Genomic DNA, 25,065 nt, shown 5'->3' with positions numbered 1-25,065 from the left:
GATGAGATTTAATTCATCTATATCTCACCATCTGAGAAAATAGTGCAGACAAATCATATCTAATATGAAAATGTGTTTAGATAAGCAACATGCAACAACTGTTCAAGAAGTGAATCTTGAATCTTGAATCTTGTCATACAGATCATAATGGACATGATGTCTCTGATTAGCTGTCACTGTGTTAATGCTGGATGGAGAACCTTTGTTGGCTTCATCTTAGCTCTGTAGAGGATGAAGGTCTCAATTGATGGTCTGAGGATCCTCTTTGGTCTCTAAAAATTGTATTCACAAGCAAAACCGCTTTTAGAAAAAAAGATATTTTACTATGTAAAAGGCTGGATACACAGGAAAATATACCCTGCTGGATTCAAATGCCCCTGAAAAACAGATAGAAAATGACACTGTTGATGAAAGTAACTACCCTGTCTGTTTTACCTGGCTTGTTACCAGAATTAATAGAGAGACATGAAAACTATCCTTTCTTGCAGGAAATGTCTCCCTGTTAACTGTGTGTGTCACCGTGATAAGAAGAGAGAATCCGGGGAAATATATATACATATTTATCGAGGAGACGATGTATAATTGTTACTTTTATTATTATCTATGAATTGTACAGTAATTGTATATGATTGTACATATTCTTTAAAAGTGTTTTAAAGTTTGATTAAGTAACTTGTGTTGGGGTTATTATTTCCCCTTCTGCACTATAGTGTGTGTGGAATTTGACTTTCAGGTAAAACAAGAAGCTCAACTACAATCAATCCAAAATATGGTATGATATTTCTACACCCTAAATTTCCCTCTGGATCTATCTATCTATCTATCTATCTATCTGTCTGTCTGTCTGTCTGTCTGTCTGCCTGCCTGTCTGCCTGCCTGTCTGCCTGCCTGCCTGCCTGCCTGCCTGCCTGCCTGTCTGCCTGCCTGCCTGCCTGCCTGTCTGTCTGTCTGTCTGTCTGTCCTGATACTATACTACTATGAAATTTGTAGTGGACTGTCTCTTTAAATGACTCTGACCAACCAATCACCACTCTTCTCTCTAAACCTATCACAAAGCAGCAGCTCTGAGTTTAACCAATCAGAGGCAGGACAGGGGCGGGTCCTCGCCCACCTCGGTGGGTAAGGCGTAAAGCCGGTGAGTTTGAGTAGTTGGCTAAGTTAGCATATTGCTAACTCCGCCATGGAAGATGCCCCCAGACTAAGCTCCACAGTGTCTCCCGAGGAGAATGGACCAGGGACCTGCGACAGCTCCTGGACGGAAGACGGACTGGTCGACGCTTTCAGAGACCTGGCCACCCTTCCGGTCGAGGTCGAGGAGAGAAGACCGACGTGTTTACGGTGCCGGTGAGCTGAATTAAAGCGAAGCTAATGCTATGTAGCTAGCCTAACGGTCGGTTGTGCAGATTGCCCCACCACGTCCCTCTCAAATAAGTGGCATGCTTTGATGAGGGAACAGGTTCATGTCGTTACAGATGCACATCAGCTGAAACAGAGAGAGGGGGCTATAGGCTGGGAAGTAACGGGGATATCACAGCTTCACGTCTTCAACTTTCCTCCCATGTAGTCGCCCTCAGAAGGTGTGTCTCTGCCCCTTTCTGCCAACACAACCCCTGGAGGTCTCCACATGCCTGTACGTAGTGCAGCATCCCGCAGAGGTGAGTCCATACAGGTCAAAAGGGATCTGCATGCTTCATGCTTTTATTACATTACATAGCATTTAGCTGACGCTTGTATCCAAAGCGACTCACAGTAAGTGCATCCAACCATGAGGGTGCAAACCCAGAGCATAAAGAATCATGGAAGTACATTAACTTCAAAATACCAGTGGTGGAGGAAGATTGCAGGCCCTTTATTCAAGTTAAAGTAGCATCACCACAATGTAATGACACCACCGAAGTCCCAGGTTTACTGCAGAACATTTCCACCGAAGTTGACTCAACACAAATGTTACAAAATTGCATTTAAAGTGCAATACGAATGTTGTCTTAATCATCAATACAAGTGACAGTATTTCTCTCTATTTATTTATTGATTGTGGAGAATACACAATAGCAACATTGAAATTTGATTTCAATATCAACAAGAATGACCCTCAGTAGAGAACATACCACCACTAAGGCCCAACAGTCCAATTGCACACACTCATGGTTATCAGTCCCTTAAATGTGCCTCATCTTTTTCATCAAGATCCATGAATCCATGTAAATACATGTAAATGTTTTAACAATTAAACACTAAACAGACATCCTAGCTGATGACAATCATTATCATGTCTTTATTTTACATTTGTGGCTCTAATTAATTAATTGTCAAACCATGTGTCTTTCAGGAGAGCAGAGTTCTTCGCACAGTGCCTCTACTTGCTGCTTGTTTGCCTCCAGGAAAATGCAATGTCATAGTAGGAAGGCGATTCAGTGAGGAAAAGTAAGGCGTTTTTTTTTTTATTCTAATATAACACACGGATATCCTGATGTCACAACACTGTTTTTCTCTTAATCTCATTTCCCCTCAGGCACCCAGACCTTGCCGCATTGTGTCGGGACAGCAGGACGCTGATCTTGTACCCAGGCCCTAGTTCTCAAAACCTGGAGGAGTTAGTGAAATACCAGGAAGTAGGAGCTGTAAAACATAACATCATCATCATAGACGGCACCTGGAACCAGGCTAAAAGCATGTTCCTCAAGAACAGCCTGTTCCACCTGCCCAAACAGGTTTGAATCAATGTCTCATTGTGGGGTGAAGAAAATTGAAAATTTGTCAAGTTAGTGTTTGAAAGTCTTTCTCCTCTGTTGTGTCCCATTTGTGTTTTATTTATCAGCGTAAATCACAAAATCTTAGTGGTTATAGAGAAGGGCCTTTTTCCAATAGCCCCTTTTATACCGGGATCCTACTATTGCTGTTAAGAAGAGTCACCAAAAAGGCCAGTATATTGCTGCCCCTTTGTGTGATATATTTCTTTGATAGCATGCTAGCTTTCCAGAAACAGACACGCTTTGCTGTGGTATTTAAAGACGTTTTATTCAATATAAATCTGAAGATCATGCTGCTGTCTCTTCATCAGCTTATCTCTTAACTTCTAGACATTAATCAATAAGAGCCATTGCCAACAGCGTGAGAATACCACACTACTACTGGTGACCTCTGCTTTGGTTTACCAGGTGCAGCTCAACAGGACTTTGTGCAGTCAGTACGTGATCCGCACACAACCCTCTAACATCTGTCTGTCCACGCTGGAATGTGCTGCTGTCGCTCTGTCTATCCTGGAGCAGAATGACGCCATCCAAGAGGTGATGTGGTGAAATAATTATGAATTATTGTCTGAAAATATAGATTTGACACACTTTTTGTCCCACAGATTGCACAGTGAATATGAAATTACTTACAGAGTCAGTTTAGTTGCTCTTTAATATATTTCCAGGGGGTGTAATGTTAAGGAAAGGGGGGGGGGGGGACTCTCTTCGGTTTGACTGCTGGCCTCGGGACCCTTATAGCAGGTCATAGCCTTCTGTGTCTCCTCCACTGTTGTCAAATAAAGACAGTGAATTTGTAATGTGGGATAAGATAGTCAAAAACCCATTTCAATAAAATACATTTCAGTACAACATCACAATCTACATTCACACTACTACATTTCATGTGAAAACGCATCAACTCTGCTACAGTTACACCCGGTGTTCACACATTTTTTTTAGAGCCACTAATGCAGGGAAGTTTTAGAGCCACTAATACAGGGAAGTTTGGAAATGCTACTGCTCCCGTTTTAGTCTGAAAACTCCAGGACTGCATTTAAGTAAGGAAGGGCAAAAACTGCGATGTTTGGAAACAATGACGTAAAGACTCACAACTGCTGATTGGGTCTTCTCAGTCATGACCTAACCTTCGCTGATTCATCAGGCTCCTATCACATGGTCCTCTTCCAGAAAGAAACAGGCATTAGTCTCGACTACCACTGTAGAACGCCAAATGGATAATCAATTACAGGTGTTGCTGACCCTATTGTATATGATTTTACAATAATTCAACTGCTTACACTTCATCAGTAGATTATTTTGATACAGGCAGATTCTGGGGTTATAACACCAGTGTTAAGCTTTTAATATCATATCAAAAGTAACTGAATGGAAAATAAATTTGAATAATTGTATTTCGTATTAACTTCTCCCTTTTTCAAATTGTATGTCCAGGTTCTTTTGAGGCCCCTCAAAGCCCTGTGCTCCTTCCAGCTGGATCACGGTGCTCAGGTTCATCACAGCAAGGAGCATCTACTGAAGAACGGCATGTACGACAAACCTATGCCCAAGAACAAACGCAAGATTAAGAGAATGGAGAAACTCGTCACCGATCACAACATCTGCCCCAGATGAAAGTGGGACTGAGCAGAGAAAAGAGCCTCGACTCATCTCTGTATATACTGCACAGGACTGTATCACCCACGTGCAGCAGCGTCAGGGTACAGGCATGGTGACCTCGGGACTTATGGGAAATAAAAAATTAGTTGGAAGCAGGTCAATGTAAGTTATGTATTTGTCATTAATTTGAAATTAATTGATGACAAAGCTGTTGTTGAATTGTCATAGAGTGACAATTAGTCAGGTTTCTGGACTTTCATTGTTTTTAAAAAAGTTTACATGATTCCTTCTTGTGTTTTATAAACATTTTGGTAGTTGTGTTCTGCAGGTGCTCAAATCTGGAAGGGCTGATTTCATTCAGATAAACTACCAAAGACACAGTGAGGAGAAAAAAGTGAAATAAATGTGGAAATATTAAATTGGATGTAAGATCTCCACATTTGGCTGAGAGAACTGTTAAATAAACAGTAATAGGGAACTTGCAGGTCTTAAAGTAAAAGCATTGAATTCAATTTCAATTGTAAAAAGTTTGATTAGTTTTATCCTAAAAAATATTGTTATATACTGCTGGGAAGTACAGATCTGTGATATAATAAATAAATCAAAGCCATATTGTCCTGACTGGTTTTTGATTACACTGTTGTACTTATTTAATTTCACTCTGGTTTTGAATAGGTCTTCACATTTCTCCACATTTAGGAGCAGATGATTCCCACCGCACCACTCAACAAAGTTTGCCATCAGTCTCTAATACAGCCCACGACCAGAGTTATCAAGTGTTCTTCTGTAGGTGGTGTGCTTATTATAGAAATCTGAGGAGTGCAGAGTGAACAGAAGTGGAAACATGAAAGTGCCCTGTGGCGCTTTCTGTGTTATAATCACCAGCTTAGACAGGGCTGTCCACAGCCAAACGAGCTGGGGCCTATCTGACAGATAGTCAGGAGACTGTAGTATTTTTTGGTAGTTGCTATGTGCCTGTTTCTTTAAAATTTTGCAGATGATGACCTCTGACCTCTTGGTGCTTGAGCCTTTACCTAATGGTACTATTCAGTAACCCATCCAAAGCTATAATAATGCATCATAAATTAATTTTTGATTAGTATTAATCAGAATCTGCGAAGTAACTGCTAACTAAAGTTTGCAAATAAATGCAATGTACCAAACTTTACATTTAGATATACAAATAATACTTAATGTGTACTGTGCTTGATTTGCCACTGGTCAGTATTTAGAGGTTGCCCTCACAGAATCTGAATTCATTTCTGGTGTATCATTATAGGTTTAGATAAAATAAGACCATGAGACTGTTACAAGTTTTGATAGAAATAAGGCCTGTGCCTGTTAGGCTTATTCAGTAATCCATCCAAAGTCTTATTTTATCTATCAGTAATACAAATTACCAAACCTAAGTGAGACAAATGTAAACTAAAACCAAAACCAAGCATATTGTTCATAAGCAAATGTGTGTTTCTGTGGAGACTGTGTAAATAGTCAATAATAGTTCATTATTATATTAGAAAACACTAAATTTAAGTGAATAGAATCTGTGGAGTGTCTGCTATTTCAAATTAGAAAGTAAATTCAGTGTAAATGTGTATTTTTTTGAATGTACAAATCCATTCAGGCATTAACAAAGTACAAGTACTTGTAATGTAATGTTTACTTGAGATATCTCTGGTCTGTATTTTGTAATGTGGCCAGAAGTTGCCTTCGACGAACTACTGCGCATGCGCGTTCCATGCAGGCCCGGTCCGTCCGCCATCTTTGTCGGCTCCCCCCATTGTTCACTGTGGAGACAACAGCGGCGCTAAATCAGTTCCACTGCGCATTAAACTCACCGGACGGTGTCACAGGCCGCTGCCCGCGACAGTCGTGGATTTACACTCAGGGTTGCGACTTGTTCTCGGCCAGCAAGTGTGACAGAATGGACGATGACCAGCCCAAAACCCTGTAAGTGTGCGTGTGTCTGCGGTACCGCCAGCTAGCTAGCTACCAAGCTAACCACTTGTATTCGTCACGTAACAGGCAGCGGTGGCTCGTCTCCTCACAACGAACTCAATTCTCTAAACGCTGTTTTTCTCGTGCACGGGCACATTGCACCTGCACGTGCTTTAAAATTAACACATTATTGAATTAAACCACAGTGTATTGATCTCGCCACTGCACAATTACCACCCAAGCAGGTTTGCATGCTAACAAGCTAGCGAATTCCAGAAAAATCCAAATCTCTAAAACCCGTCTGTTCACACTGCTGCATCAAGAAAACCGAATCAAAGATGAATTGCTATTTATAATTGGTGTTTGGTGTGTTTTGCCTTTGATACATTTCGCTAATTTACGCATTTGATTAATTCGGCAGAGACTGACGATGGACAGATCATTAAACTACCATCTTTTTCAATGGAGTTTGGTGTATCAGCCTCTGCGTTACTTTGTCTGTATAAATGTTGTCGCCGAGGCCTAGGAATCTATTTGTATGGGTCATTCTCTTACAAGCTACGTGGCTAAATGTCAACAAAGGCTAATGCAGATGTTATTGTTTTGGTTTGTTATTATTAACCGCCTTAACAGTAAGCTAAGTCTTTTTAAAGCCAGCAGTGAGGTAAAGCAAGGTCAGTAGCTGTGTATTTCAATAATACTTGTCCTCGGCTGCTCACTATATTGGGTTGAAGAGATGGTTATTGAATTCAGAACCACTTCCTGCAAACAGCCTTGAGACATTTGCATTTACGTGTGGATTAAAAATAGACTCATAATGGCTGTATTTGTTACATATTGCTCAGTGATCGTAGGTGTTTTATTGTTTGTTTGCAGGGAATGAGATGTTGGCATTTACACATACACGTTTCTCTCATTGTAGGGGTGAAGCTATGAAATATTGTTGATATAATTGTTCAACCTCAATTAAAACTGGAAGATGTCAGAAAATAGCTAATGGTCATTTGCCAAATGAACCCTCAGATCAAAGTGATATTAAAATGTCTTGTTTTCAATAGTCGAGCATCTACCGAGTATGATACCAAAAAAACACCAATCCTCACATTTGGAAAACTAGAAACATCAAATTTGATACGTTTGAGCTAAAAATAATCAACACTATAACATAAAAGTAAACTATTTGTTTAACAACATAAAGGATTCATTTTCCGATTAGTTTCAAACGTACTGAACCAATTTACACCACTTAGGGGAGGGATGGGGAATTGGCCAGGGAATAACCCATTACATTTTGATGGAGATCTAGTTAAAGGGGTAGAGGCAGTCATTTGGCTTTTATCACTTTTCTTAACACTGCAAGCAGTTCCCCACAAAATTCCCCAGGAAAATGATTTATGAATGTTGATGCTGAAAATTATTTTGAATAATATTTATGAGTTTGTACAATTTGGTGCAGATGATTAGACTTCTTCCCATTATTTTTTTTTTAAATTCAGTGTTACAGACATGTAGGATTGTTTGGCATTGCATTTGGAGTTTAGTCTGTTCTCTTTTGACAAAACTGTTTTGGTCCATTTTAGTAATACTCAAGGACAGTGGCAGCAGTAAGTGAAATTATAGGGAGACAATAGAAGAGGAGCCGTTTGTGTAAATATGGGTTGCATATTCCATCACTAATATTAGTAACAGAACTTGTTCACAGAGTCTAAATTCACATGGATTTTCAAACAGCGACTTGCTAAGCAATTACTGTTGTGTGTTTCTGTCCTGTTTGTTTATATTTCTGTTTAGGTATGTGGGGAATCTGTCCCGGGACGTGACAGAGGCCCTCATCTTGGAGTTGTTTGGCCAAATTGGACCTTGCAAGAGCTGTAAAATGATAGTAGATGTGAGTTCAGTTGTCATCTTTTTCTAACATTAGAAAATACTCTTAACAACATTGTTGCTTCTAAGAAATCAGTGATAAGTGCCTGACTTCCTTTCCTTACAATCTGCCTTTGCTGCTTCTATTTTTCATCCTGTTGATCCACAACTGTTGCTTTTTGATATTAGGTGGTTGACTGATAAGTGTATATTAGCCTATATTAATTTCTAACACTTAACATAAACTAAGATTTTGTTTGATGCTTTAGTTATTGAGTGGGGTGCTGGGACCATCCAAATCTATTTTCACTGTCATTAAGTGTTTTTCTGCTGAGCTAATAATCCCTCTAATATGACCAGTTCCAGCCAGCTTTACTTCCCACCATTTTAATGCCAAATGAGGTCATTATGTTTCCTAAGAAATGCACAGAAGCCACACTGACTTACTTTGTGTTTCCTGTACACTCCAGACGGCAGGTCATGATCCATACTGCTTTGTGGAGTTCTATGAGCATAGACATGCCACTGCCACAATTGCAGCCATGAATGGTCGGAAAATACTGGGTAAGGTAAGCTATCATATCTCCTGGGTGAGTCCACGGGGGCAAGGCTTGGTGGGCAGGGTTGAAATGAAGCAACTGGAAAAGCTTGTATCTTATTAAACCTTATCTCACTCATGTTATTTCCCTCTTCCACTTCACTTAATTTGTTTTATTCCCATGAGCACAATATTTGCCTGTGCACTCTCTGAAATGACTGGGGTGGGAACACGACTGATCTCTGCCATGTTAATGCTGTAAAGAGTCCAGAAAACATAATAACTAAACTTACAACAATGTGAGATTTTCGGGTTTCATTTTCATGGTACAAAAACATTCGGTTGACTAATCAGCAACTTGTTGTCCTAAACTTAAAAGCTATTTCGTTGACCACGGTAATTAATTATTAACTTGTTTTAATGTATTCTCTCACATTAGTCGGCGCAGGAGACCCCAATATATCTAAGTTTAGTCATGGTGCATCTTGTTTCAACAAATGCTTAACATTAATAAGCTTTAAAGGTTAATTTTCCAAATTACATAACTGGTTTAACTCATTAACTGATAAAAATCATAGTGTAATTTACATTGTGCCTTAACACAGATGTAAAAGCATTTTAAGTTCTATCTGGAATTTTTTTAATCGTCACTTCATGCTCCATGCTGTCTGTTTTAATGAGGTTTTTCCTTGAGTGCGTTTCCAATCTGTGTATGAATTAATTATTCGTGGCCCTGCTGTGTAATCATTCTACATGTTAGATTCTCTGATCTACTTTACTTGATGCTCTTCTCTACATCTTTACTGCTGTGTGTTCTTTTTGCAAAGTTATTTCCACATAGAATCCACATAAGAGCAACTTCAAGAAAAATACATTCAGTTGAAAATATTCTATCCTCAACAGGTATTGAAGGACCATTTGAGGAGTATAACAAGTTCGTAAAAATCACTTGTTTGTAAGTCCCTTGTTATTTGGACCTTACTTCCTTCAGTTTTGCTCCAAATTTGTTCTAGACTGAGAGTGCAATGTTCCTGATTATGAAGGTGAAATCTTTAAATCCCTTTGATATTCTCCACTGTATTTGATTGTTTTATTAATTAATGCAAAGGTATGTAAAATTAGATAATGATCAATTTTTAGTGGTGGTTTTAAGAACCCAAGTGTGGCTTACAGAGACCAGACCACCTTATTTAATAAAAAGTTCTCAATCACAAAATATGACCTAAGTAAAAGTGGTGTGACAAAACCTCTAATCACAGAAAAGAAAGCACCTTCCTCTCCTCTGCAAGCTATTTTATGCCTCACCGTTTTCCTCTTCCCCGTTCTCCACATCTGTCTCTTACAGGAGGTCAAGGTCAACTGGGCCACAACGCCAACCAGTCAAAAGAAAGACACAAGCAGTAAGTAACACATCTAAATATTAAGAAACAAGATCACAATGTTGCATTGCTTCTTACCTGTCAGTTGGCTAATTTTCTTATTATTAAATTAACGCAATAAACCCATATTGGTATGAATGACCGCATTAAGTACAATTTGAATCTTTCTTTTAGGTCACTTCCATGTCTTTGTTGGGGATCTTAGTCCTGAAATTACCACAGATGACATAAAAGCAGCTTTTGCTCCTTTTGGGAAAATATCGTAAGTGTATTCTCATAATTATTAGTCTGTACAATTCTGTTTTCTGTCCTCTGAACTGTGGCTGTGGCTGTCAGCCCCAAAACTATTGGTTTCTAACACAAAAATGTTAAAACACAGGTCACAAAAAATAGTTATATTTTTTCATTCATTCACGTAATTTTGATTGGACTTCTCGTGATATATATTAAAATCAGATCCATTATTGTAAACTCCTGAAGACCTCAAACATGTCACCCAGTGCAACAGTAGTTTACTTATGTTTTAACAGTAGAGCTCTATGGCACAGAGGAATAAAATGTATCAGGATTTGAATACACTGAATGTTTATTAGTAAAAAAAATTCTTCCTTGAATTTGGTATTTTTTGTTGGGTTTGTTTTGAGACTGATCTCTGCATTTAGTTTACTACAATCTGTAGTATATAACAGCAAATGCTAATGTCGTTTATTTTTACATTTAAACCTTAAGTCATTGTCATTTCGACCCAAATCCCCACCATAGATAAAACTTAAAATCGCCCCAGCTAAATAACAAAAGATATGGTATAACATTATTGAGGTACTTGGTTAATATCACAACTTAATCACTCTATTAAATGTATTTCTTGACTAACAGAGTGTTTATATTTGTCAACAGGGATTGTCGAGTGGTGAAAGACATGGCCACAGGTAAATCTAAAGGCTATGGCTTTGTGTCCTTCTTCAACAAATGGGTAAGTGTGTCAGTAGTGCCTGTGTGTTAGAGGACTGAGAAAACATTGGCAGGTTCTGTTTATTGACTTAGTCGGAGCCAGGGTTCACAGTAAAATGTTTTGCATTTGGTGTCTGTGACCCAGGAGTTTGTTCTGTGTGTTTCCTCCTCTGTACAATCAGGATGCAGAGAATGCCATACAGCAGATGGGAGGGCAGTGGTTGGGAGGCAGGCAGATCAGGACCAACTGGGCCACGAGGAAGCCTGCTCCTAAAACTCCAAATGAAAGTAAGTCAGCAGTAATTAGATTGATTGATGCACAGTGGGCACGCACACACTTAAGGAATGTACTCTTGAGAGGTAGATCCAGCAGCAGATCTGTTTCATCTACTTAGACGGAAGTATCTCAACTACTATCAGATATTCATGTGCCCCCCAAGATACGCTTTTATAACTTTAGCGATTCCCTGGTTTCACTCACTGCCATAATAGGGAATATGGATGATTATGGACACTATTCTTTTACAATACACGGCAAAGAGGAAACGGTAGTTTGTAACAAAGCTGGAAAAAAATTAATACATTTTTGTGGTAGCCCTGCTGTTAAAATATAAATAAAAAGATCTTTACCAAATCTTTTTGATTTCTTATTTTGAAGTTGGAAGTAGTAATCTGAGGTTTAGATTTTTACTTGAAAACCAAGGTCACACTTAGTTATATCCTGTTTGTATAAAACTATAAGATGTTGATCCTTTCGTTGACTTAGTAAAATGGTATATAACGGCGATTTTGTTGTACATACTAAATGTCATATATATGTATAATTAATCAACAAAGAAAATTCTGCTCAGTTGTGTTGCCTTGTTGTAGCAGGGCGTGTGCAGGTGTAACTAATATAATAGTATACAATAAAACATGCAACAAAAGCATCACACATCCATGAACCAATTAGAGAAACAACATACAATAGCACTTAAAACTCACACAGTCATCAGACACAATTACACAGCAGCTGACAAGGAAACATGCATCACAGGTGGAACATGCATCTTTAGCCTTTGCTGTATCAGCGTGGCCCTGCTCTGACCTTCTGAAGCAGAACATCCAGTGAATTGATGGCTTTCATCACTGCCATAGTTTGTAGACATGCATTTTACAATTAATGTTATCGAGAAAAGTAATGAATTGTAATAGGCTCATCAGATAAGGGTTCAATATGATAAGTGAGCAATGCAAGTGCTGTTCTGTGGCATCACACTTATCCCCTGTGGTGAAGCCTTTTCTTTACCTTGATGGATATCAAGTTATTATCAGTTAAATAGTTAAATGTTATAGTAGTTTGTGGTGATGAATGAAACATCAAATAGTGAAACTGTTTTGAGTTTTATTATATCAATGTTTACAAGAACGCAAATAAAATGTCTGTAAAATGACCAATCAGTTCAGATTGTCAGTCAGGCACGAAAAGGAATAAAAATAAGATATAAATATCAATAATCTCATGCACTCTATCATGCACTCATGCACTCCAGGCCTTAATATTCCTACTGGTTTATGTTGATTATATTTTACATACTATGGCCAGTTTTACTTTGAAACCGGTATCAATTCACAATGAATGTGTTGTAAAAGGTCTTATTCACACGTAAGATAAAATCTAAGCTGATCTCTCTTTTTAGCAACCAGTACCAAGCAGCTGTCCTTTGATGAGGTGGTGAGCCAGTCCAGCCCCAGCAACTGCACCGTCTACTGTGGAGGAGTCACAACAGGCCTCACAGGTGAGTCACAGCTTGTTTGTCCATGAGATCAAGCTGCAGGTTAAGAAACAAATGAAATAATAACCTCTTTTTCTTTTGTTCATAGAGCAAATTATGAGACAGACCTTCTCACCCTTCGGCCAAATAATGGAAATCCGTGTTTTCCCAGACAAAGGCTACTCATTTGTTAGGTGAGATCACTTTCTGATTGATCTGCTTACATGATACTATAAATATATTACCCTAATATCTCGATGGAATGACTTGATATGAAGCAGTCTGATTTTAATGCTCTCCTCTGCGTGCAGGTTCAACTCCCATGAAGCAGCAGCTCATGCCATTGTCTCGGTCAATGGCACGTCCATAGAGGGCTATGTTGTTAAGTGTTACTGGGGCAAAGAAACAACAGACATGGTTAGCCCCATTCAGCAGGTACATATGCCACAGGTATGAACACGGATCGTCCCCAACATCTTTTAATCATCACCCTGAAATTCTTACATTCAATTAACCTCCTGCTGGTGAACTGCTGTAGTTACTGTGAGATCCTGACATGGCTGCTGTGTGAAGCTGCTGTCATTTGATACTCCGCCACCTAAAATATCATTCTCTATGTCAGCAGAACACGGTGAGCTTCGCGGCGCAGCCCTACAGCCAGTGGGGTCAGTGGTACAGTAACACGCAGCAGATTGGTCAATATGTGCCCAATGGATGGCAGGTGCCAAGCTACGGAGTTTATGGACAGACCTGGGATCAGCAGGGCTACAAGTGAGTACCAGAGGGGAGCCTGGAGCAGAGGAAGTGCACATGCAAAGATTGTCTTTTGCAAATATTGGTGTTCTGCATGCAAACACATCTATTTTTATTTTGCTTTTTTCAAATCAGCTTATCTCATAGCTACCAGTCCGTACCTCCTGTCTGCATGCACATTACTGACTTACTGACTCACTGCTCTGCCTCGAGTCTTCCAGCACTGTTAATTTGGCTACCTGATTAGTTTTAATCATAAATAATCAATACGAAAATGGGGGATACGGCTATCGTTGGAACTCACATTGTCTACAAGACTCTGGATCACAAGGCAGCAAGCTGTGTCGTGTCGACTGTGCAGCGATCTGACAATGTCGTGTTTTTTTTAATTTTTTAAACTTGGCTCTACTTGACTTTATTTGTCTAACTGTTTTGTTTCTCTCTGCTCTTACAGTCATTTACATGCTGGTGCCGGATGGACAGGAGTGGGCGCCGTGAGCAACGGCAGCATGGTAGAGCCTGGACAGGGAGTCAACGGAACGATGCTAACCAACCAGGCCGGCATGAGCGCTGCTGGCTACCACACCCACTGATCACAGTAGTCCCCTCTCTAAGCCTCTGAGGTCACAAAGGATGATACTCTGCTGGGGAAGAAGTGCATTAGATGTGCTCTCTCTGTTACCACAAGAAATTATTCTCCGTTAGGCAGGCTGGTGCGCCATTTTATCAGCCTTACAGCTCATAACCTCACCCACTGCCCAAATCTGCAAGTGTAATCAAATCTCTCCACTCCAGAACACACACAGCTAATGCTAATGCACTGTGCATTCCTGGGCCCATTTTATGATTTGGTGCATTTTTCTAATGACTGCAGATAAGCGGCCAAATGAAAATGATAAATTATAAAGATAATTCTGTCACAGTTTAGTTTAAAAATAGTCTTTAGTCGAACAGCAGGTTTTGTTTGTTTCAGCCCCTCAGAGCCAAAGAGCAAGGGCAGATTTTATACCAGTGTTTAACAATCATACAGGGAGGAGAGTCGAGAAACTTTGCCACAGAAAATACTCAAATAGTCCATTATAATGCAACGCAGCCACAAGATGAGTGTCGACTAAGGGGTGTTTGTTGTTATTTTTTGCTCGATTGGAACATTTCGCTCCCACCGTTCTGTCTGGTCTGTCCACCCGTTACTGACGTGAAACATGAGTCCAAGCAAGTTCTCAGGGTGTTGTTAAGTCATTCTGTGAAATGTAGGGAATCACTGAGTAGAAATAGGCCGGTTGAGGGAAAGCGGATACCACCAAAACAAAAAAAGACGAGTCACATTTTCAGCGCTCCTTCACTTCATCTCCCTGAATGGACTGAACAGACTGAGCGTCCGGTCTGAGGATACGAAACGTGTGTGTGCTTACGTGTGTGTGTGCATGAACTGATGCTTTTACACACAAGACAACGTCCAGTTCATCTCTCCCCTGAGACAAAAAAGGACTACGCCTCCTTTTTTTGCTCCAGATATATTCGAAAAATGTGTCATTTTCTTCCCCTTTTTCTTTTGAGCAACTTTAAAAACGATGACATTGTATAAAGAGCTTTTGCCTTTTTTTGTTGTTTCATTTCAGGACTGTCTTATAAAGAAACGTTGCAGTGACACCATGTGACATGTGAAACCTTTATGTTTGTTTATAAAACACAAAGTGGCTGTCAACTGTCAACCTTATTTTTTAAAATTAGATTTTCAATATCTCAAATAAAACCAATTGCAGGGACTACTGCCACTCTTACCTTACTTTAGGCAGACAACTATTGCACAAATACTTAAGGTTATCTTTTCGCAAAATTTGAAATACTAGGGTTTTTTTTATGTTTTTGCATTCCACCTTCTTTTGTAATTTCATTTGGAAGTCTGTTTTTATGTAAATAACCAAACAGTCTGTTCAATTGTACTGAATCTGTATAAAGACAACATGTTAATAAAGGAAGCGTGCTTGCTTCTGGTTGGGGAAGTGGATTCCAGAAACAGCTGTTTGACACTAGCGCCCCTGTCCAGTGCCGGTCCGTGTACAGGACAGACAGTGCAACATTCGATTCTTCCATAAGCTTGGAGGACAAGCTGCATTGCTATGCAATGCGAACAGCCTTTAGACTGACGAGTGATGCATAACTTAAGTTATTCTATTTTAAACCTAAATAACGATTGTTTTTGTAGATTAAGAAACAACCTCACGAGGATCAGATTGTTTTTCACTGAGGCCACTGTTAATTTTAATATAGTAGGAACATCCATTGTGTTGCCTTATCAGTGAGTTACTTTTAATTTAACCAAAAATCTCCAGAGAGAAGACGGGTGCCCGAGAATGTTTTCAACCTATGTTTGACGAGGGACGTTCTGTTGATGCTTCAGTCCCATGGTTTGTGTTTTTGCTTTGTCCCATTAAAAATGCTGATGCTTCAAACAGCTCACATTCACACTGTTTGCATCTGATGTTTACAACCAGGCTGTTGACACATAACTTGTGGCGGGAGAGAGACGTCTCCACGTGTTATCATACTCCACGTGTTTTTCACTCTTAGCCATCTTACACCTTGCTTTGTAAGATCAAACATTCTGTTTAAATCCCAAATTTGAATCAGAATATTTGGTAATTTTGTTAAAAAATGACAAAATTATACATTTTGATTAAATGCAAGCCTGTAGACACCACTGAGGACACTATGGTCGTGCTAATAATTTGATGGTTATGTGAAACATTCAACTAAATATTTTATATTTCTCATACGTAAATTTGATTCCAGGTAGATTACGTTTAAGTGAAGGATTCAGTTTTGTCCCGGAGGTTTAAGTGGGATTGAAATAGCCTTTTGACGTTGATATAATTGGGAAATTAAACTTAAATTGCTTTATTTTATAGGTCTGTAATTTTGTAGCACGTGTCCTGGATAAAACTAATCTGCCAATTGTAGCTCTGGGTTTAGATGGACTTAATTGCGATGCAGCTCTTTTAAATATAAAGACTAAAGTATAGGGGTTTAATTTGTAATTTGACATAAGGCCTCTTAATCTTTCTTTGCATCGTTTCAATGAGAGTGCAGTAAAGAGCTTGCATGGATCCGAAATGGTATTTACATTGAGACATGAGGGTAAAGAGGAGGCCAACAGGTGAAGATACTGAGGCTCAGCAGAAAGAAGATATCTATCAGTGATATCAAAGATGCAAAACTGAGAAAACACTTGTGGTCTAGAGTCTAGACCACATAGACTGTATACAAACATGATCGACACTGCAGCTCCCCCCCCCCCAAAACAGAAGCCAAGGCATCATCTGCAGCATAGGTCATAAACCCTGCCTGCTCCATGTTAGTGGGTGGGACATGGACAAAACTAAAATGTCAAAGTGATGTGAGGTGTAAGTTTGGTTTTGATTAGTTATTCGATGCTGTAAAAACAGGGTGAAATGCCATGATTGACAGCTGAAACTGACCCGCGATTGGTCGAGCACATGGGAACAGGGGACCTCGCTGCCCTGGCTGAATTGCCCAGTCGCAACTGCACAGACTCTGGCTCCTGATGCACAAGATGGCAGCGTTCGTATCTGGGATGATTTGGCTTCATTTCTGGTAAGTGAGAGGAAGTAGAGGCACGTCGTCCATCTTTTGTGGCCCAGTCCAACCCTGTAAAACATATAATCTCACTTATAGTAGATTTTTTAAATGCTCATCCACATAAGTCTAAATTTATAATATAACATGTTGAATGTATCTAAATTTTGAGCATCTTCTCTCATCTTTAATAACTAATTTATTTTAAGCTGAAAACTTCTTTTCTTTCACCCATGTTTCAACTTCCTGCAAAACTCAGCCATCGGTGCACGTGAACTACAGCTCCCATGATTCACCGCTCCCACAGAGTCAACTCCCCCTCCCCCGCCCTTCTCGCATGCCCTCTTCCTCACGTGACCTGCTCCGGCCAATAGGGAGTGTCGTTACAGGCGCAATGCGGCTGTCGGGATGTAAGGAGCAATGGCGACGGTCGAGGCGGATTTGGAGCCAGAGTGAAGCTGGTTTGACCAAACAGAGCTGGAGACAGGTACTTTGAGCATTTCACTTGCACGCACACACGTGTCACACAGGTGGCGAGTCCACAGCGAGCAGCTGCGTGCAAACAGCCATGTGGGTTCAACCCTGAACTTAATAAGGCTGAGTGCATTTAATTAAAGTTTATTCATGTGATTATGCATCTAAAAACATATAGTTTTAACTTTAATTTGATATGTTGTTCCTGCAGGGAAATGGGTTTTGTGCAGTGTGCAGGGATGACAATGATAACTAATCTATAACCGATGACGGTGGGAGAAAGTCATTTAATATAGATTTCTGCTCGTGCAGTTTTAAATGAATATTTTTTTTTTTTTTTTAATTTCAGAGTAACATATTCTTACTGTTACTCTGCAATATTTCTACTATACGCTCCTATACTTGATACTTTTAAAATGAAGGTGAAACGTGCAAAACACATTAACACGATCACAAAATATGATCAATTATTACAGATTAATACACAGTCAGTGCTGCAGCTTGTTTCCGTTATCGGCAGATTATTGACTCAATTAATTGATCATTTGCTTCTGCTGTAAAATGTCAGGAAATTGTGAGAAGGGCCTGTTGAATCTTTCTGTATCTTCAGATGCGTTGTTTTGTCTGAGTAGCAAAATCCAACGATTTCAACTCGTATCATCATATATGACAAACGAATTTGAATAATATGATAACATGAAACCAGTACACGATTTGGCATTGTTGCTTCAAAAAGTTTTAAAACAATTAATTACAATTCACAGTAATTATTATATTTATTTTTTAATGATCTCATGGTATCAGCTCTATATACAGCAGCTAGGTGAATTTACTCCATCCTGAACCAGCTGGCATGTGAATGCATTACTACTAATGATCCAATAATGTAACATGATCAAGCTGCATGATAAGTAGTATCTTTATTTCCGTAGGTTTTTTGCAAAACAAATGAAAAATTACCACAGAGATATATATATATATATATATATATATATATATATTTGTCTTTTGTGATTATTGTCTTTTATGCTTTTGTTTGTATTGTATGTTTTATTTTGGTCTGTGTGATGAAAGTTAAATATAATAAAAATAGAAAATAAAAAAATTAGCACAGAGACATGAAAAACATCTGCAAACACGCGAAATGTCCAGAAAGACACAAAACAACTGCAAAAAGAAACAAATTGACCAAAGCTTGTTGAAAAGCTGAGATACAAACCATCAAAAAAAGACACAAAACAACTCAACTGTTTTCACTTATTGTGTCTGTCAGTTGGAGGGTTGGGGTCCATGGGAAGAACAGATCTATTAAATACAGATGGAAAAAAGTCATAAGAGCATTTCACACCTTTTAAAAAATGAATAAAAGTGTTTGAACTGAGGAACAATATTGACATACGGTATATTTAAAGTTTACAGGGCTGTCATCTTCTAAAATCAATGATTGTCTCTTTGTATTTTTGTACATTCTGTCTTGGATAAAACTCTTAGCAGCACAATATCAAAACATTGACATCAGACTCATGATCAAAGACTTCTACTCATGACTTCTACCACCATCATTTGAGCTATGTGGTTAAAAATCCTCTCTTTGTTTCCTTTTCCCTCTTTGACAAGGTTCACATCCCGTCACCTCCAGCTAAACTCTCAGTAGCAGAATGGAGACTGAAGTGACAGTGTCCTCCTCAGCCAGCGTCGTCTCGTCCTCCGCTCCGCAGACGTTGACCACTCAGGCCAACCTGGCAGCGAAACAGCGAGACGGCAGGAAAAGCACATCCACGACTCCATCCTTCCTCTCCAACCTGGGGAGGGCCACCCTGCGCGGCATCCGCAAGTGTCCTCAGTGTGGCGTCTACAACGGCACCCGAGGGCTCAGCTGCAAGAACAAGGCCTGCGGGGTATCGCTCCGAAATGCCTCAGCGGGAGGTAGAACCAGGAAGAAATGTGCGGTGGAGGTGGTGAAGGTGATAATAGACAGCGAGGAGAGAGTTGGGAAGGAGCGTGACGGAGGAGGAGTCCTGGGCGGCAGCTCAGGCGGAGGAGTCCAGGTGTTTTCAGTGTGTCACAGAGGAAGAGGAGCCACAGCTACACAGCTGGGCTTCGTTGAGCTTGTCCCTACCGACACTGCCATAGCAACTGGTGACGGCGCCACTTTGCTGACCCGCATCAACCTGGGCCGCTGCTTTCTGCCCTCTTGCAGACAAGGTCAAAGGTCAAATCAGGGCGAGGCAGAATCAGGGGCGGCCAATTCCAAGCAGTCTTCCGACAGCCTCTGCATCCACATCAAACAAGCCATAGAGTGTCAGAGCCGCGCGACGCCGCTGACCTTAAAGAGCTCCGTGCTGGAGGGTTTGCAGGCCTCCATCCAGGCCAGGGAGGAGCTGTGGAGGCTGGCCACCGAGTCCCCGGGCCCGCTGGTGCAGCGCGTTTCAAAAGACACGCTGGTGGTGAAGTGCCACACGGATTCCCATCATCCTCTTGGCCTCCTGCATCTCACCGTGGGTGCCGCCGGACTGTCCGAGGTTTCCAAGAATGAGAGAAAGGGCAGAGAGATTCAGCAGCACAGTTTTTTCCACTGTGCCTGCCAGGTCAGCAGCAGCAGCAGCAGCAGAAGGAACAAACCTGTTGTTGATGGAGCAGGTGGAGCCTCCAGCTTTCACTCTCCTCCCAGCTCGGCCTCACCACAACCCTGCCTTCACTTCTACGCCTGTGTGTGCGCCTTTGCGAGCGATGAGAAACTGGCTGCGGAGTTCGCTCCTTTCATCGGCTACACGCCCAGTGGTACGCTAACTGTACGGTAACCTATTTTAAAGGAATAGTTGAACAATCGTCAAACACCTCCTTTAACTTATTCTGTTTTTGCTTGTGTTTCTCTCGTTGTTTTTCCTCTCAGCTGTGCAGCAAAGTTCTCCCAGTGGTTCAGCAGGTCGCAGTGAGAAGCCCCTGCAGCATCAGGCCGAAGCAGCCAACTCTCATCACAAAGCAAAGAAAGTTCGCCTGGAGGAATCTCTCTCTGGTGATTTCATCTTAATGCCCCCTGAAAGACTTATTACAGAGCATCAACCACTCAGAAATGCAGGAGGAGTCTGCAGCGCATGTTTGTCTGAATCTTCATTGTCCTTCCTTCTGTTTCTGTTTCTGTCTGATCCTTCCCAACTTGCCCTTCTTCTCATTTCCTGCCTCTGTGCGCCCCCCTCAGCGCCCCCTGCCTCTGGCGTGGGGAGAGAGGGAGCGTCAGCCTCCAGCCTGAGGAGAGCTGGTCAGAGGAGAACCCCCCAGTGGGCTGGTGGGCTGAAGGTTTCAGGTGCTGCCTCCCCCTACTGAGCCCACGCCCTCTATCGCCTTCTCACCTTCCTGCTGCCTAAATCTGACTCTTACATCGTCTCAGACATCTGCTTTTATCTTTATCATTCCTCTGTCTATTCTTGCAGCACTAATCCTCATCCACTTCTGAAAAGAACTCTAATTCATGACTGACACAACCAAAGTATCTGCAGATCTTCTTCCAGAAAAAAGGCCTTAAAACTTCTTAAATATATTTCTAGCCTTCTATAGGCAAGGAGATTATGTTTGTCTGTTAGTCAGCAGGATACCGCAAAATGGATTACCAAAACACTTGGTGGAGGGATGTGGTTTGAGTCAGCAATGCTAAAGAAAAGAAGAAAAAAATCCTAGATCTGCACCAAACTTTAATGGGTTCTTCTTTAGATCGTACTTCACCCATCCACAAAATGTCATGGAAATGGTTCAGGATTATTTAAAGATTAAGTAATTTAATATTGGGATGTATTAACAAAAAAGTTATCAGTTTAAATAATCTGTAATTTCTCCATGTTAACCATTGATATGCTTCATACTTTAGCTTCCATGACCGTAAAAACATCTTCAGGCCTTTAAATCAATCTTTGAGTAATTTTAGACAAAATATATTGATGGTAGAAAGAAAGACAATAATGAATGTGAGCTTGTTGTGCTGTTTGATCATCTGATCTGTGTGTTTATGCCTCAGGGGGTACGCAGGTTGTGGACGAGCGCACAGTGACGTTGGGTTTCCATCAGTGGCTGGCCAGTGTCACAGAGAGGATCCACCAGACGATGCACTACCAGTTCGATGGTAAAGCTAAAGAAAATTGATATCCTGCATATAGGAACCAGTTAGATTATGAAGCTCATCAGCTCTAATAACTTTGTGCTCAGCAAAGCAAATGAGAAGTTGTTAAGTAAACACAACCTGGGGCTTTGTTTGAAACCCATCTGACTGGTGTTTCCACGCTACTGTGTGTTCATAGAGCTCAGCACTGGATTTGAGTACAGTGTTACTGTAACCAATAGAAAAAAACAGTCAGACAAACAAAAGCAAGTTCTGATAAACTGATTGCATTAGAATGGTAAAACTTTCTAACAAGTTCTATTTTATATGGAGATAATTGTCTTTATTATGACTATAAACCAGCAGGGACCCATTTGAAAGGAAACTATCTACATTAACTAACTTTAAATGATCATTAACAGAAGGTTTGTCCAGACATGAGAAATATCAATCTTCTCATGTATCCCTCAACAGGAATCAAAGCGTATTTCACATTTCACAATGTTTGGAAATCCCAAAGCAAAACTGATTTCTCATTATCTGGCAACCCATGGGTTTGTGGTATTTATCACCATGAAGCATTATTCATTAGTTATGTATTGTTAATACAGATATTTACTACAACATTCAAACCCTTATATTTTACAGAGCAGGAGGTTCAAGCTCATCACTCAAAGCTGTTAGTCTCTGCAGGAAGACGACCTGGGATTGTTTGTATACAGTGAAATGTTGTTTTTGTCGTTTATCCTTCAGGGAAACCACAACCTCTGGTGTACCACATTCCTCAGGAGTTCTTCAACGCGTTGCAGAATCGTCTGTCGCTCGGATCAAAGAAGAGGAGGCTGCCAAACTTCACAACAGGTGGGAAAACTTACAGTAAAGTATTACACGTGCATTGATGCATCAGTATCAACAATCTAATAATGTCATATATATAATACTATGTCAGTCACAGCGGACATTTCGCTACTCTCTCTCTCATGCATGATTTAGCATTGTTGTATTGGTGTGTAAAGCAACACAATTTAGTTGTTTTTAACCTCACAATAACAGCTTTCAAATCATTTCAGTGGTACACAAACCTATAACGCTGAGAATGGCGTTTCTTCCTTTGCCACAGTGCTCTCCTGACGCCTGGAATAGCTCTTTGTAACTCTACCGCACCAACCAGAACATGAGCTGTGAGCTGGAGTAAGCAGTTAGCTATAAGAAAAAGCTAGCTCAGTATTCTCAGTATGTACAAATGTACAGTACAAATTTTTATGGATGTTTTAATGGGCTGGTGATTTGTCCCGGTGCTGCTAATAGTCACTGAAGTTAGTTTTCAAATGTTCAAATTTGCATTATTATGAAGCATGTGGGATACATATAGTATATAATGTGTATGTATATATAGTAGCTTGTATAAAAGTACATGTGTGTGCTGCTGTGTATGAAGCGAGACTCAAACCAAGACTTGTATTTACAGCACTGATAGAAACGTGATTTATGTCTCCCACCTGTAGGGGGACCCAGAGTTTACACAAGAGCATATCTAACATTGTGTTGCTTTAAGAGCAGGATCTGAATTCTTATTCCACCACTGGATAAGCAAACCACAAACGTGTAAATAAATATGGACTCTCTTCTTTGTGTCTTTTTTGTGTGGACGTCAGCCTTTGTGAGAAACGATGGACTTCCTCTCGGCTCCTTCTCCAAGTACACCTGGCACATCACCAACCTCATGCAGGTCAAACGCCTCTTCGACACTCCAGAGGTAAACTCCTCATTGTTCTTATGCTAGGGTGTAATTTCCACTGAGGACGAGGGGACATGTCCCCCTCACTTTTCATCCTGTGTGCTGTGCTTTTATAGTTAGAATTTCTGAGTCAGACTGAAAACGCTGCTGCTGCCAAAATCTAGATGAGAGAAGATGAGTCGATTTAAAAATATCATTCATCTACTTTGCCTTCAAATAAGACTCCAGCATAATATGTAAAAAACTTTTTAAGCCCTGGGTGCAGATGAATTGTATTATTTGTTACTTTGTTAATGAATTAAAATTATTATGCTCCTGTTATCTCATCTGAATGAGTTGCTGTATTTGTGCTTGTAAAACATTTTGGAAAAACAACTCCACACTTAGAGACTGTTTCAGGTAAAACAACAGAGTGGAGTAAAACTGTGATTTCAGTGACTTTGCCACTCTTACCTCTTCTCTCTCTCTCCACCTCACTGTCTGCCCTCCAGCTGCCTCTGGAGGTCTATCAGAGTTTTGTGAAAAACATAGATGGCTCTTATTCCCGTTTTCGCTGTCCTGAGCCTCTTCCCGAGCCAGAACTACCAGAGGGTTACAGGACAGATCGGCCGCAGGCCATACGACCCATGGAGCTCCGCACCTTCCTCAAAGTCGGTGAGTGACCGTATCCAGCTGTGATATCGACGGCTGTAGAGCTGCACACATTCACACTGTGGTGTCTCTGCCAGGACCCGGCATGGCGGCCGATCAGAAGGAGGCCAGTCCCTTTGTGGTCGAGTGGATCCCGGACGTTCTCCCTCGCTGTCAGATGGGAGAGCTCAGGATCAGCTTTGAGTTCGGCCACCAGAAGAGCGGTCAGCCGGAGAGCCACTGTGAGAAAATAAGCACGCCGGAGAAAGGGGCGCGCAACAAGTTCGAGTCCACCCAATTGAAACACTCGAAGGCTGTGGACGTCCTTCAGGTGGTCGTCTAGAGGTCCTTCAGTCTCCTCCTTATTACACTGTGTTAACGTCTCCTGATTTTAACTGCAACGTGTCTGATATAGATGAAATATAGAAATATGTCTGACTCATATATCCATGTTATATTATGCAATATGTGGATAATCAATCACAGCCCCCATCATGTAATATAATATTGTTTAACAGTATTAGTTTGTTGTGGAGTCCTCATGTTAATGCCTTTTCCTTAATGCTGAATATGCACAAAGTAAATAAACTATATATTTAAGTTATTTTTTATATATGTCAAAGACAGATCATACGACCAGTTGAGAACATTTTAGAATCATGTATTTAAAACTAAAGGAAATAGACTGGATAACGTTTCCTAACAGTGTGAAAACCTACGTGTACTTTCAAAGATTTTTTTTTTTTTTTGTCCTGTTTGTTTTCTATGTAAAGATTAAGAAAATAAATCACATTCAATGGACAAAAATGTGTGTTGAGTATTTCCATTTAAATGCAACTGCACTACATCTCCCGGCTTTACAGATAAACATTCAATATATAAACAAATATAATATTCTTATAAAAAATGTTCTTTGGTGAATCATACTTTTTTCGTCAAGGACACATTTTCCCTCTAAACTTCCAAGATGATTTCATAATAACTGTGTAATGCCTGAAGAACTACTCGATA

General features: G+C 40.4%; 3 protein-coding genes across 9 annotated transcripts; all 3 read left to right on the top strand.

Annotated features, from left to right (window-relative positions):
- The first annotated feature begins 1,102 nt into the window (after positions 1 to 1,102).
- Positions 1,103 to 4,965, top strand: dtwd2 (DTW domain containing 2). The gene is made up of 6 exons (XM_034601438.1): positions 1,103 to 1,344; positions 1,565 to 1,655; positions 2,330 to 2,424; positions 2,513 to 2,711; positions 3,159 to 3,287; positions 4,185 to 4,965. Exons 1-6 carry the CDS (start codon positions 1,181 to 1,183, stop codon positions 4,362 to 4,364), a joined length of 858 nt encoding a protein of 285 aa, XP_034457329.1. The 5' UTR covers positions 1,103 to 1,180; the 3' UTR covers positions 4,365 to 4,965.
- A 1,055-nt stretch (positions 4,966 to 6,020) lies between these two features.
- On the top strand, positions 6,021 to 15,991 carry LOC117771262 (nucleolysin TIA-1-like). Of its 4 annotated transcripts, none has more exons than XM_034601431.1 (12): positions 6,021 to 6,299; positions 8,079 to 8,175; positions 8,621 to 8,719; positions 10,034 to 10,088; positions 10,242 to 10,329; positions 10,965 to 11,040; positions 11,201 to 11,306; positions 12,698 to 12,796; positions 12,882 to 12,966; positions 13,084 to 13,222; positions 13,395 to 13,543; positions 13,980 to 15,991. In XM_034601431.1, exons 1-12 carry the CDS (start codon positions 6,088 to 6,090, stop codon positions 14,116 to 14,118), a joined length of 1,344 nt encoding a protein of 447 aa, XP_034457322.1. In that variant the 5' UTR covers positions 6,021 to 6,087; the 3' UTR covers positions 14,119 to 15,991. The 4 variants fall into 4 exon arrangements, with proteins under 4 accessions (XP_034457322.1, XP_034457323.1, XP_034457320.1 ...); XM_034601432.1 differs by having other exon boundaries at positions 6,082 to 6,299; positions 13,084 to 13,207; XM_034601429.1 differs by having other exon boundaries at positions 6,090 to 6,299; positions 13,084 to 13,207; positions 13,398 to 13,543.
- Positions 15,992 to 17,451: 1,460 nt separating this feature from the next.
- c12h2orf42 (chromosome 12 C2orf42 homolog) lies at positions 17,452 to 24,855 on the top strand. Of its 4 annotated transcripts, none has more exons than XM_034601376.1 (9): positions 17,454 to 17,609; positions 19,214 to 20,377; positions 20,490 to 20,693; positions 20,796 to 20,900; positions 21,606 to 21,710; positions 22,440 to 22,547; positions 23,342 to 23,442; positions 23,916 to 24,078; positions 24,153 to 24,855. In XM_034601376.1, exons 2-9 carry the CDS (start codon positions 19,255 to 19,257, stop codon positions 24,395 to 24,397), a joined length of 2,154 nt encoding a protein of 717 aa, XP_034457267.1. In that variant the 5' UTR covers positions 17,454 to 17,609; positions 19,214 to 19,254; the 3' UTR covers positions 24,398 to 24,855. The 4 variants fall into 4 exon arrangements, with proteins under 4 accessions (XP_034457266.1, XP_034457267.1, XP_034457268.1 ...); XM_034601377.1 differs by having other exon boundaries at positions 17,456 to 17,609; positions 20,490 to 20,612; XM_034601375.1 differs by having other exon boundaries at positions 17,452 to 17,609; positions 19,236 to 20,377; positions 20,490 to 20,900.
- The last annotated feature ends 210 nt before the right edge of the window (positions 24,856 to 25,065 follow it).

This window comes from Hippoglossus hippoglossus, chromosome 12 (assembly GCF_009819705.1).
Source record: "Hippoglossus hippoglossus isolate fHipHip1 chromosome 12, fHipHip1.pri, whole genome shotgun sequence".
In the NCBI taxonomy this organism is placed as follows: Eukaryota; Metazoa; Chordata; class Actinopteri; order Pleuronectiformes; family Pleuronectidae; genus Hippoglossus; species Hippoglossus hippoglossus.
This window is presented reverse-complemented; position numbering and strand designations above follow the sequence as displayed.

What these genes read in the sequence shown, in the direction of transcription:
- LOC117771262 (XM_034601431.1), top strand. Translation starts at nt 6,088, where the DNA reads ATGCAGGCCCGGTCCGTCCGCCATCTTTGTCGGCTCCCCCCATTGTTC. An exon ending in GATGACCAGCCCAAAACCCT is followed by an intron (nt 6,300 to 8,078) that starts GTAAGTGTGCGT and finishes ATTTCTGTTTAG; the next exon opens with GTATGTGGGGAATCTGTCCC. An exon ending in GCTCCTTTTGGGAAAATATC is followed by an intron (nt 10,330 to 10,964) that starts GTAAGTGTATTC and finishes ATTTGTCAACAG; the next exon opens with GGATTGTCGAGTGGTGAAAG.
- dtwd2 (XM_034601438.1), top strand. Translation starts at nt 1,181, where the DNA reads ATGGAAGATGCCCCCAGACTAAGCTCCACAGTGTCTCCCGAGGAGAAT. An exon ending in AGGCGATTCAGTGAGGAAAA is followed by an intron (nt 2,425 to 2,512) that starts GTAAGGCGTTTT and finishes ATTTCCCCTCAG; the next exon opens with GCACCCAGACCTTGCCGCAT. An exon ending in AGAATGACGCCATCCAAGAG is followed by an intron (nt 3,288 to 4,184) that starts GTGATGTGGTGA and finishes TTGTATGTCCAG; the next exon opens with GTTCTTTTGAGGCCCCTCAA.
- c12h2orf42 (XM_034601375.1), top strand. Translation starts at nt 19,255, where the DNA reads ATGGAGACTGAAGTGACAGTGTCCTCCTCAGCCAGCGTCGTCTCGTCC. An exon ending in TGGTGGGCTGAAGGTTTCAG is followed by an intron (nt 20,901 to 21,605) that starts GTGCTGCCTCCC and finishes TTTATGCCTCAG; the next exon opens with GGGGTACGCAGGTTGTGGAC. An exon ending in GCCTCTTCGACACTCCAGAG is followed by an intron (nt 23,443 to 23,915) that starts GTAAACTCCTCA and finishes TCTGCCCTCCAG; the next exon opens with CTGCCTCTGGAGGTCTATCA.